The 12,488-nt window shown below is 39.2% G+C and overlaps 1 protein-coding gene across 2 annotated transcripts in view; it reads left to right on the top strand.

Moving 5' to 3' along the window:
* The first annotated feature begins 426 nt into the window (after positions 1-426).
* The window catches only part of ppp2r5a (protein phosphatase 2, regulatory subunit B', alpha isoform), a 40,283-nt gene continuing 28,221 nt past the window's right edge, over positions 427-12,488 (top strand). For both annotated transcript variants that reach the window (XM_061051864.1, XM_061051865.1), the window contains exon 1: positions 427-1,506. In XM_061051864.1, the coding sequence (XP_060907847.1) occupies positions 1,359-1,506 (148 nt within the window). In that variant the 5' untranslated portion in view covers positions 427-1,358. The remainder of the gene's footprint in view (positions 1,507-12,488) is intronic.

The raw sequence follows: 12,488 nt of genomic DNA, 5'->3' as shown, positions 1-12,488 counted from the left end.
TGAAGATACATGGATGATTTATTATCCTGTTACACTACATAAATATATATATATACATAAGACATGTTCTGCCAAATGTTTTTTTGTAAAGATTGCATTTATTATTTCAAATGGTAATGGAGAATTTCGTCTCCTACTCTTAATAAACCATGATGATATGATTTAGAGGATGTTCTGCGGAGACAACTTTAACCTTCCCCTGGTCGGTCGTTAAGTACTACCGCTGCCACTCCTCATTCGACGTCACGTATTTGTTTTCACATATCACATGTTCCGAACCCAATCTCTGCGCGCATTGATTGGCTCAAAAAAGTTTACAGTGCTTCGATTCCCTGCTTCTGATTGGCCAGTTGGGGACGTCACTCAATGACGCGCAACTGTCAGGCTCTGCAGTCTACCGTACAGTCAAACCAGAGGCGAACAACGACTGAACGGCTTTGCACAGGGACTGTATGTACCGAGCACGACATCCAAATGTTTTGTTTAATTTACGAAACACGGTCTTAAGAGTGCGTGGAAACATAAATAACGTTTCCAGCGGGGAATATAGTCGGCGTTTCTCCGTTGTGGACGCGGCTAACTTTTAAGAGCTAAATGAGAATCTGTCGTCGAGCAAAATTGAACTTCATCGATCGCAGATAATTCTTCTGAAACACTCAGCGGAAGTGCAACAAGGATTAAAAAAAAACCCCAGTGTTTCCACCACATGGACTCGGTGTTTTATCAAGACCAACTTGTATTTCATGGGGCAACTAGCCTTTCTAACTTTTTTTCCCTCCCGCAGCAGCGGTTCAAGCTGTTCTAGAGGCTCACTTTAACGCCAGCTAATTTTAGCAAGCTAGCTAGATGCGTTAGCTGCCAAGCTAGCAGGGCAGCGAGTTTGCTACTCTCCGGACTTATCGCGACGTATCCCGACAACTTTTTTTTAAATGGTAATTAGTTTAAAACGTTCAGCAACAGGTTGACGTTTTTTGCCTACACGACGAAACTGCTTTAAAATAGCAGAAATTAAAAAAAAAAAAAACGTCACTACTTTGCTTACCTTGGTTGCTTAAAGTTTTACTGTAGGCGAAGCGAATACTTTTTTGTTTCGTGTTTTGAAGATCGCCCCCCGTGTTTCTAAGAACAAGTAACCTAAATGATGCATTCTTTGGACGCAGTGTAACCCCTAACACCGAGCGACCATGTTGGATTATACAGAATAGCATACGACTTGGACAGAGGGGGGGGGGACGAGCTTCAAGTAGCGCAGTTGGCTCTTTTATTTTTGTGCTGATGCGAACAGAAGAGGACACCTTTCATTTTTAACGTAGGGATACAACACCTTTTCTGAAGTCCTCGTACATTTCTGCGTCAAAATGTCGGCCATCTCCGCAGCCGAGAAAGTGGACGGGTTTACGAGAAAGTCCATGAGGAAGGCCCAAAAGCAGAGGAAATCCCAGGGCTCTTCTCAGTACCGCACGCAGACTGCTCCGGTTGAGCTTTCACCGCTGCCACAGCTCAAAGGTAAGAGGATGAAGGGGGTCTGCTCTCTTAAAATAGAGACATGACCACTGTGTTGTTTGTATTGCAGAAGTTACATTGAGCAGTACAGTAACCAGCAATCACGAATACAATGAAAGCAATGTGTGCAAACATTTTCCATGTTATCCTGTGCATAACGTTTGTTTTAAAATCTACAGCAGGGATGGGGTAACTTTGGTCACAGCAAGGGCCACATTCATTTCATTCTCACTGCCAGGGGGGCCAAATTGTAGGATACAAAAAAACGATTACAGTCAATAATGTCTCAAATTTAACTCAACATATACCAGTGATCAAATATTATTATGGACATATTTCTGCTTTTCATGATTTCATGGCAGATTTGGTCATGTTTTTCCTTCATGTTTCCAATTAATTGATATGTAAAAAATTGACCCGAGGGCCACGTTGAGGGTTGATGGGGGCCGCCAGTTGCCCACCCCTGATCTACAGGATAAGACCACATACTGGTTAAAATATTTGTTCCCTTTGTTTTGGCTTTTCCTCCACACAGGCTACTTGAGTTATCTGACCCTAGTGTTAATAACAGCTGTGTGTCAAAGTGCTTGTGCAGATTTTGCCTAGTTTCTTCAACCGTTGTTTTACTTATATTGCATCATAGTTGCATTTAGCTTGTTTCAAGGTGTTTTTGGAGACATCCAGGGTAGTCTCAGTGGAGCAGTCGGTGCTGAATTGACATGCAGTGACACAACCAGACAGTGGAGAAGGGGTCATGTGGGACGTGTGCTTTCAAGATGTTATGTAGGGGTTTAATATCCCCACCAGGAGGTTTAACAGAACTTCAACAAAAGTGACAACAGAACGGGGATATGGAGTAACTTTGTTTTAGGTAATAGATGTAGGATTTGTCAAACGTGTTGCACGTTTCTTCCTCTATTGTGTTGACGCTGATAACGATTGTTGCTAGTTTAAACAACATTGAGAAAGTTGAAGAAAGGCCCAGTCGTAATCTTTTCTCTACAACTTGACAAGTTTACATCTTGTGATGATGCAAAGCCATTTCCAGAGCAAACATTGCTGAGTTAAATCCCAAGACTCTTGCCAGAGGCAGGATTACTGGAATATCTCAAGCAAGCAGAAGCAGTGTAACTAATGCCCATTCATTTCCATATACTGTCCAGACCCGTCCAGCAAACATCTGAAAATCTGGAAGTGCAACAAGCAGGTCACAAGCCACTTGTCTGAAAGAGGAATCATAATACCGAACTACCTGTTGAATGAACACCAGGTAGTTTGTTTTAGAATTATTAGTTTTTACAGCTTGTTATTAGAGGCCAATCTGTACGTTGAAGTGATGTGTGTTCTTATCATGGTACAATGAATATATGTCAGGGCAACTATCAACCACTCAGCATTGCTAAGAGCAGAAAATACAGGACAAGCAAAAATGCATCAAGTGAGCGTGACTGTGTGAGAAAATAAGGGAGGCCAGTATCAAACTTTGGCGAGTCTGTTTTGGAATTGATGGATACGGGTTGGAGGTCTGATAAGGTCTGGCATAATACCTGGTCAAGGTTGGCCTGTTTTAAAAAATGTAATTAACCAAACATGCACTTATTCATGTTGCTTTCCTGATTTTAAAATCCATGAAAATTCAAGTTTGTGTGCAGTTCCCTTTAATACTGCTTGGATGTTGATTATAAGGCTGTTTCAAACTCTTTCATGCAGTTTCCTTCAACATAAACACACAATTTGAAGCAGTAGCTTTAACACTGTTCATAAAAACATTGATCTTTGGTGATTGTAGTTTGTTCATATGCTTTCTGCAGCAGTTCAATTTGTGTTCAAAATGCATTTACATGAACTGGCACTGACTTTATGCACCTGTGATAGAGCCATCACTAAATCAGATCCTCTTAACCAACATAAAACACGCTCAAATCTTATATATGTTTTACTCTTATTGCACATAACCTGCAGTTACATGACAAATCTAAACATGTACCTGACCAGAGACAGGTTGGTCTTCTTCCTGTAGCTTGCGGTTAAATCTGCCTGAGCTTAGCCTGCTTACAGACTTGTGTACTTAGGTTCCATTCACAACAATTTGTGCATTCTCAATGTGTACTTAAACATGTCTTCACAAGTTATTGAAATGTGGAGCAGCATGCGTCTGGTACTGTTTATACTAAGCTAGCATGACGGGGAGAGAGGGAAATATTGAATTAAGGTTTTGGTGTCTACTAATCCACTGTATTTTAGACATAAAACATATACTGCTATACCCATCATATAATAGTTCGATAAATTCACTGCATGATTTTGGTTTAATTTGTCACATAAAGATCCTTCTGTGTTTAAGAAATATAAAATCCTATTGTAAACCACATTTTAAAAAAGGGTTTCCTAGTTGATTACACACACACAGCCCTAATTTATATTAAAAGCTTATATTTAACGTTTTAAAATCTGATGACTGACTTGCCTACACATGTGAAGACAAGCCTCGACAACGTGTCCTCAGTGTTTAAAATAATGGAAGAAATAGCAGAGTAGAAGTGAGAGACTTGCCTGTTCAAGTAGATGGATCTTTTCAACATGATTCAGCATTTCAAGAAACCTATAATTAATGATTTGGCATCAATTATGACTGCTAGTAATCTACATATAAAATAATTACATATACTAATAGTAGATACAATATACCGATAAATGAACTAAGTTTTTAAGGTACTGGTGATGTACTTTTGCAGCCAAAATAGAACAACAAACACATTGACACATTTGCCACACATGACAAAACCTGTGGACAAAAGGAGCGCAACACAGCATGCAGCACAGTAATGGTTCTATCTCAACTATCTCGTTTTCATGAGATTGGAAGCCAAAATGTAATTGAAATTGATACTTAAAAAATTGCTGAGCACTTCTAGCATATATTTTTTTTAAAGGAGTGTAGAAAATGTAGTATTTGAGATTACTTATCTGTAGTATGATGCAAACAGAGAGCAGGTACGTACAAAGCACCATCATTTTCTAGCAGGAGTTTAAAACAATCGGTATGATTTTCTAAAACAAGCGAACGGCATAACCACGCCCAAATTTTCTCAAAACAGCCCGGCAGCAACCGACTTGATGATGAGTGTGAAAGTGACAGCCAGATTAGCTGACTTTCTTCCACTAAAAGCTTGAGGGTGATTTGTGCCTTGTCATGGTTGTCTACAGCTGGTAAAGCATGAAGGAAATCTGTCTTGTTTTAAGGGTCCATTCGTAACCGAATGGTTTGAGCATTTGATTATGAGCTTTATGTCTGTGATACATATTAAGTGTTCCATTTACATCACCAGATGACAAGCTGCTCGCAAAAGAAGTAGATGATTGGTTTAGGGCCTTTATTATCAGTGGATCAGTTTGAAATATTTGCAGGAGAGCTTCTCAAGACAAAAAGGGTGGAGGAGATTAAAAAAACAACACTTCTTGAAATGATGTGACCATATGGGTTATAGCTATTGTAATAAAACTGAAAAAGTAGCCTATTATAATGAGCATATTTTTTCAAATGCACACCTTGGGATAAAGGTATTATTAAAGCTTCGACAAATGCTAATTCGACTTTAAAAGAATGTGCTGCGTTCAACTTCTTTCCTCTGTATATCCGGTCAGTGGCTACTGCCATCCGGCCTAATGCTGCACTATGACCCGAAAGTAAACAACAGACAGTGTAAATATGGCACCCCATCGCACGGTGCAGTTGTTAGTATTTTGATCTATAAATTGAAGATAAAGTAATACGTGGGCTGTCTCAGGTTAAACTGGCATAGCCCCTAGCAATGTGTAACCACACTTAGCACAGGCATGTGGATGTTAACCTGCAAGGAGAACTGAAGGCTGGTGTTGTTAGCAATGCTAACGTTACCCACTTGGCAAACCTATTTGAAAGCAGAAATTGTTTACTCAAGAAGGACACACTCACTCAAGATAGTTATCATGTTTCTTTGGGGTTTTCTATTGTTGTAAATATCAGACATAAGTGCATGGAGTCATTCTACTTCCGTTAGGATACGGTGGTCTTGATATTGCATTATTCCCTTCATCACTATTATTGGTCCGCCTATTCTGAAGCTTTTTGGTGCATCACAAAGTTTTCATAAGCAGAAGCGGATTCCTCAGTTTTTGAAGAAGTGTGGTTGTTCAAACTTTCCATTATTCTTATAGAACTTCCTCTTCCTCTTTTAATGAAAATAATTTCTTGCATTATTCATGAATGGGAATCAATAAACAAAAAAAATCCCACACTTGTGCAGTGCCTTTAGGATGTTTGCAGGACCAGTCACAAATGTTCGAGCTTGTTTAAATTCATCAATTCGCCATCTGTTGTCTTGTAACTGCATGACTCATACGAGTGCGTTGTTACAAATAGGCTGCATGTACAGGCATATCTGTCCATTCTTAGTGTATGTTAGAGTGTTCATTTGTTGAAATAGTTTGGATCTGAATATCCATGAACCAAAGACAAAATATCATCTTTCACCTGCAGGTATCAAACGTAATTTGAGGAAAAACAATCAGTAGCTGTGTTACTGAAATGTAAAAAAAAATATTAGTGGTATTTTGCTTCCAGCTTTTAGCACTGTTTGTGTCAGTCACCTTAAAACCAAAAGTGGAGTGTGATGTTAACATGGTATAAAAGCTTTTTTATGGTTGTAGATTAAGCATCTTTACAATGGTTCTTACTTTAGAGCACATGCTTACTTCTCCTCTATCTCAGTTACTATATTCAGTTTATCAGCAGAATGCCTGGTTCTCAGACTAACCAGACTAAGACAGGAAATCTCTGCAGCCAGTGGGTTTCAGGTCCCAAAAGAGTGCAGACAGAATGGATGCTTCTTCCCTCCTGCATTGGCGAGGTTGGAGTGCTTATAGCTCCTGTTGTGTGATAGACACTGAAAAGATGAGTCACTCAGAGACCAACATAGTTGCCATGGCAGCCAGAAGCCTTGAGAGCAAGCCAGAGAAATGTTGTACTTTCCAAATACAGACTGCCTCATTTAGGTTGATATTTCTGTCACTGCAGCTCAGATTTTTGAACTCAGCCACCCCCAACAGGATGCAATCTTATTTATGGCAGTGTGGTGGTTGTTAGCAATAGTCTAATTAAAGAACAGTCGCAAAACCAGACAAATAAGACTTTGATTTTAATTTTCAGGATTTGTATTTTTTTGGGATTGCTTGTCTGTTTGTCTATAGTGGCGCTACAGTTAGCAGAAATTTTCAATAACACTGTAGTAGGACTTTCGCACTTGCAGAAATCTCCTGAAAAACACAGGATATTTTCAGGAGGCGCTGTATATGTGAAGGCAAACAGCCGAATATTTCCCTCTGTCTTCACCCAGAGTTTCTCCTGCCAGGCCCCTAGTATTTTTGCTGCAGCAAGTCCGAAAGTCTGAGATCTTATGTGAGAACGCCGCATGATATTCTCTGGAGAATTCACTTCGAGGCCAAACGGAGGAGGGAGTGACGTTTATGTACTGTGACTGCTACACAGGGCACACTATGATCTCCGTTCACATAATTAAACGTTTTCTGTTTGCCAGTATGTTCTTCTCCGCTCTTTTGCTGATTTTATCATTCCGTTGGACTACACCTAGCATTGATATAAAGGCAAATATTCTCATTATAGCGCTAACCCATAACTGTTGATGCTAGGGGTCGACTAATATTGTTTTTTCAGGGCCAATACCGAGACCAACTATTAGTAGTTTATGAGATGGATAACTGATATTTGGAACCATATGCATTTACAGTAAAAAAAATAAAATATTTCTGCCAGAGTTTAGAATAATCCTCAAAGCTGCTCTTGTTTCTGTGTGTTCTAGTAGCACCCAGGCTTCAGTGTTGATTGGCTTTTACTTGTGTGAAGTCTAGCCAATCAGATAGTGTTATAGGCGGGACATCAGGTGAGAGAGTGGTGTGTGAAAACAGATCCAAGGGGTGGCTGTGGCTCAGTTGGTAGAGTCGTTGTCTCTCAACCGGAAGGTAGAGGTTTTGATCCACAGCTCCTGCAGCAACATGTCCTATGTGTCCTTGGGCAAGACACTTAACCCTGAATTGCTTCGTCTGCGGCATATGAATGCGTATGAATGGGATTAGTTACTTCTGATGGTCACTTTACATAGCAACCTCTGCCATCAGTGTGTGGATGGGTAGGTGTGACATGCGATGTAAAAGCGCTTTGAGTACTCAGAAGACTAGAAAAGCGCTTTATAAGCTCAAGTCCATTTACCATTTACCTGCAGCGGAGCCAAAGTAGGGCACTTTTTAATAAATTAATTTATTTGTGATCTGTAAAATAAAACACTGATACAGATAATCAGTCAAATGGCGATGGTCAGCCCCCAATAGCGTTTACAGTTGCTCCCTTGACCCCCTTTGAGTCATTGCGCATGTGAGACCACTAGCTCTAAAAGACCAGGCATCTCGATCTGAACCGTTGTCTGTCATAAATCACTATTTAACTTACTTTTATTTACCCGCCACCATGGTCAGTAGGCTGAGTAATCAGTTTTATCCCGTGTGCACTAAAACCATAGGCCTGTGTTTAAAAATCTATGCCATGGAAGAACGTAATGCCAGTCCCAGTGTTGATACCAATTTACCATCCACCTCTACTCACAACACATACGAGTGGAGTTCACAGCGAGGGTAGACTGTCCACTGTCCGGTTTATCAATGTTGGATTGTACACTGGTAAAATGAAGAAAAACATGAAAACGTTCAGCTAAACGACTTCGGTGGCCCATCCGGGTAAGGTCTATGTGAAGGAAACGGTGACATTAATTCAGAATGAAAACAATCATTAATTTTATACTTAGTACTCAAGGTTTCCCAGATTGGTTACCCAACCTTTAGTAATGGATCATCAGTGTTTTGTTATGGAAAATATGCCGCTGTATGGGTCTATCGATTGACACTTCATGTGTATCACAGTCTGTTTCCATCATGTCTGCCAGCAGATGGCAAATCAATAAATATTTTCCGGGACATGCGGGACAGAGCTTTTGTGATTCACTGTCATGATGTCTGCATGACTTTGTCTGTTGTTGTCATTGACATAATTGTTGCCTCTGACATGTTGGGACCTGTTTTGCCTTTCGTACCAAACTGCTGCCATGACACTATTTAGCTCTGGCAGATTGCTGGCAGAAGACGAGGGTTGTGTGAAGCTATTTGATAAAATAAAACAGGCCTATAATACAGCATTATAATAAAGTGCTGCAAACTACAATTCTTATTCTCATGATGAATATAAAATAAGTTTGGTATGGACCCCAAAAAGTGTCACTGAAGCCCAGCGTACACTAAAGGATTGTATCAAATTCATGGTGGAATGTCTGCTCTGTATGACTGAATAGTTTACGATGCACGATCAAGGCTCACAATTTATGTGCTCACAATGTACGACCCGGTGTCAGTAGTTTTTCAAGTACACTGCACTGTAGAGAGACTGTTTTGCCATAATGGCTTTTTTGGCTCCAAAACTGTAAACCATGACAGAATATCCATTGTGTCAGCAGGGAGTCATTTGTCTTTTTCATCAATCAATGATCCCACATAACTGCTCTTCATGTCATCAAAGGCTGTTTTTGGGGTGCTGCAGTCAAAAAACTTGTCTTCCTTAAACGTGTTCCCATGAAGAGAGTTGATGAACTCTTGTTATGCAGGGCCAAGCTGGACTATCATTTCTCTCAGGGCCTCTTCGGTTTCTTGAACTAGTGGTCTGACTGTGGAAAAGTTCAGGTCTTCTCTTGGGTAGTATTTTGAGAAAAAGACCATGTGCACAAGTACATCCTTGGTCATGTGACACAGGGCAAAAAAGTTGAACTGTCGAACAGCTGTCCGAAGACCTTTGGTTTTGTCAGAGTCTTGTGTGTTGGAGGCAGCCATGTGCTCAAGCACCTCTCGCAGAGCTTTAACTGATCAACATAGTAAAGACAGTGCTGAATTGACATCACCTCAATGTATGTATCTGGGTATACTTCAGTTGGTGCTCATTAAGCTGTTTCAGCAATTCATGCAGCGTAGTACTTCTAATAGCAGAGCTAACGGAAAATAAAAAATTGACCTCAAATCCTCCTGAAACTTTTTAACCTGTGGCACAGATCTGTCTACTTCACTAGCAGCAAGGTTCAAGACAATGCATTGCACCGGCTCTGAGTTGAATTCATCTCTTGAGTTTTTGAACTACTCCTTTGTGGCATCCTGTCATTACATCAGCACTATCAGTACAAACTGCTGCTGTTTTTTTTCTTCTTTCAGCAACTGCTTCACACCCTTAAAATAGTCTTTGCTCTTCCATCTGCAATTTAATTGTTCCTGAACACTAAAAAAAAAAAAAAATCGAGCATAGTATCGCGATATTTTGTGTGGCAATATTATATTGTCTCATGGCTGCCAAGAAGTGATATTTTAGGAAAAAAAAGTTGAATTAGACTGAAATACAGTTCAGATAGTGAGGTGCGTGCAGCCTTTTTATAGGGTTTTACTTTTACCACAGTGTGGGTCAGTCTGTGGGCTTGACTCCCATTGTGTAGAAATAAAATCACTGAAGGGAAATGAATAGACTGAGAATGTTTTCGTATTTGACGAAACAGTTCTTGATTTAGATTCATTTTGTGGACAAAATATGCAGTTAAAAAAGTTAAATTGCAATATGTTGTATCACGATTCTCAGCATATCGCAAAATGTTTAAAATCGCAATATCGTATCGCGATAATATCGTATTGTGGGGCCTCTGGTGATTCCCACCCCTACTGAACACATCGTCATCATAAGGATAATTTTAATATAGTGAAAATAGATTTTTGTCATTTCTGCAGAATTTGAATATTTGGTATCTGTGAAGATAAATGTTATATGATTTATTTGTTCTATATGATACAACCTTAGCAGCCTGATTAAAAAATACAGTACAGCTTTGCCTTGGCATAGATGTACAGTATGGCAGTGGCATCTCTAATAAGGAAAGAGACTCATCAGGAAAGAATGTATTAGTTGTGGATTTTCTTTCCCAGCCGCAGCTTAAGCTAACTTGTTAAAAGCCAAAGCACAACCTTCCTTTATACATACAGGAATGTTTCCTCATCTTCTCCTTCTCTCTGACTCTCTTGAATAACGTTTACATAAAATTAACTGCTGGCAGCTTAAAAAACTGGAATAGTGTGAACATGCCCTTATGGGACTCTCAGAGGTTGATGAGCCAGTGACATGACAGCAAACATTGTGATGAAATGTACTAGCCAAGGCAAAAATATGGATATTTGATGGACACCTGGCCACACAATTAAGTTGACTTCTTTTCAGTACCAGCTCCAACCCCCCATCAGTCAGATCATCTGACATTCACCTTTTTCAGCAACTGTAACACATGCTCAAGTTTCAGGAGTAACCTGTAGAGGTAATTTGAGTCAAACAGCCATAGTATTATCTCTGCAACAGGCTGGATTACTAGTCATAGTCCAACACTATAAGTTTCATTTCTCTCACTTTTTTGAGATTCGATGATGTTGTTGTTTCCCCCTTTTCGACAGAGAAAACACTTTTCCTATTCACCTTCCTCCTTGTTTGTATGATCACCTTTAAATAGCATTGGATGCCAGTTTTTGGTGTTGAGAATAGTGTAGTTAGCAAAAGGACACATTTTATGCACTGTCACCAGTCTAGCTTGTGTTTAATTTTTCCCTTTCTTGAGTAAACAACGTCTTGTTATACCCACTAAATGAAAGCTTGGTGACTACTAAAATTCACAGTTTGGTTACAAACCTATCAGCTGTTGGTTATAAAAAAAAACATGCAGTTGCCTTTCATATGGTCTGTTCTGTTTCTTCTTTGATTGCACTTGTATTGCATTTTCCATTCAGCAGAAGCCTGATGACCAAAGACATCTAGAGACACACTTTGATAAATGTTGACATCAGGGCTTTAATTTTTTTTAAACAATTTTTGTTGGAATATCAAGAGAAGTTAAATATTTAAACTAGAACAACCATTTTAGTTAAAAATGTACAGTCTAAAAGCATGAAAAGATAGTTAAATGTAGTTTATAATGTGGTCCAGCATTGCATTTCGACCCTGAATGGCCTATTGACTGGTTTGTTAACTAACCTAATAGATGATAATGGAGGGCACTAGCAAGCAAAGCCATGCTGATTTCATTATCACAACATCCACATCAGCTGAAAAGCTGTGTGTGAAAGTATTTCTACACAGTAAATACATAGCCAAAAATTGAAACAAGGATCAGGCTCACACATCATATGTTTTTTGGTACCAATGTTCTGGATTTATGATGTAATTATTGAAGCAAAGTCAAACTGCTTGACATTAAAGCAACCAAAATAATCATCAATGCTTAAGCTTATTTATATCCTAAATGACAAGATATGTAATAATGAATGTTTACACTGAAAATCAGTCTTTATTATTTAGACTCTTGGCATCTTTATGTAATAGTGTTGCAATAAAATGATAATGCTAAGCAACAGATAGATACCAGTAAAAGCAAAGTGGACCAAAGGCCATTACACTGAATCCAACAGCATTTTAAAATTTGAATGTTAACCTAACTGATGTCTTTGAATATATTTTTGTCTTTCTGCCAGGATAAGGCTTGAAAAATGTGCAGAACTTCTGTGCCTTACTTTTTTAGTTGTATATTGGTGTTAATTCCCTGTTATACACTCTACGCTTGGGACTGTATCCATTAACAGCTTTTTTTTGCACTGGCATCGTCCACTACATCAATTTCACAGCGCTTCTCGTTTGCTCTTACTGTTGCTAGGTAGTGACCATTAAGTCTCTTTTAGAAAGCTCCGTATGCTGAATATTTGCTTTTATTTAGAGAAATATCACCAAGAAAACATAAATTGATGCAAACGAATCCTGTCCTGGTATAAGCAGTAGTCCTTTTCTGGAGCTGTACCCTCAAAAACATATCGTATTAATT

The sequence above is a fragment of the Labrus mixtus genome, chromosome 12, assembly GCF_963584025.1.
Source record: "Labrus mixtus chromosome 12, fLabMix1.1, whole genome shotgun sequence".
Classification (NCBI taxonomy): Eukaryota; Metazoa; Chordata; class Actinopteri; order Labriformes; family Labridae; genus Labrus; species Labrus mixtus.
The sequence above is the reverse complement of the archived record's forward strand: the minus strand, read 5'-3'. Positions and strand labels throughout refer to the sequence as shown.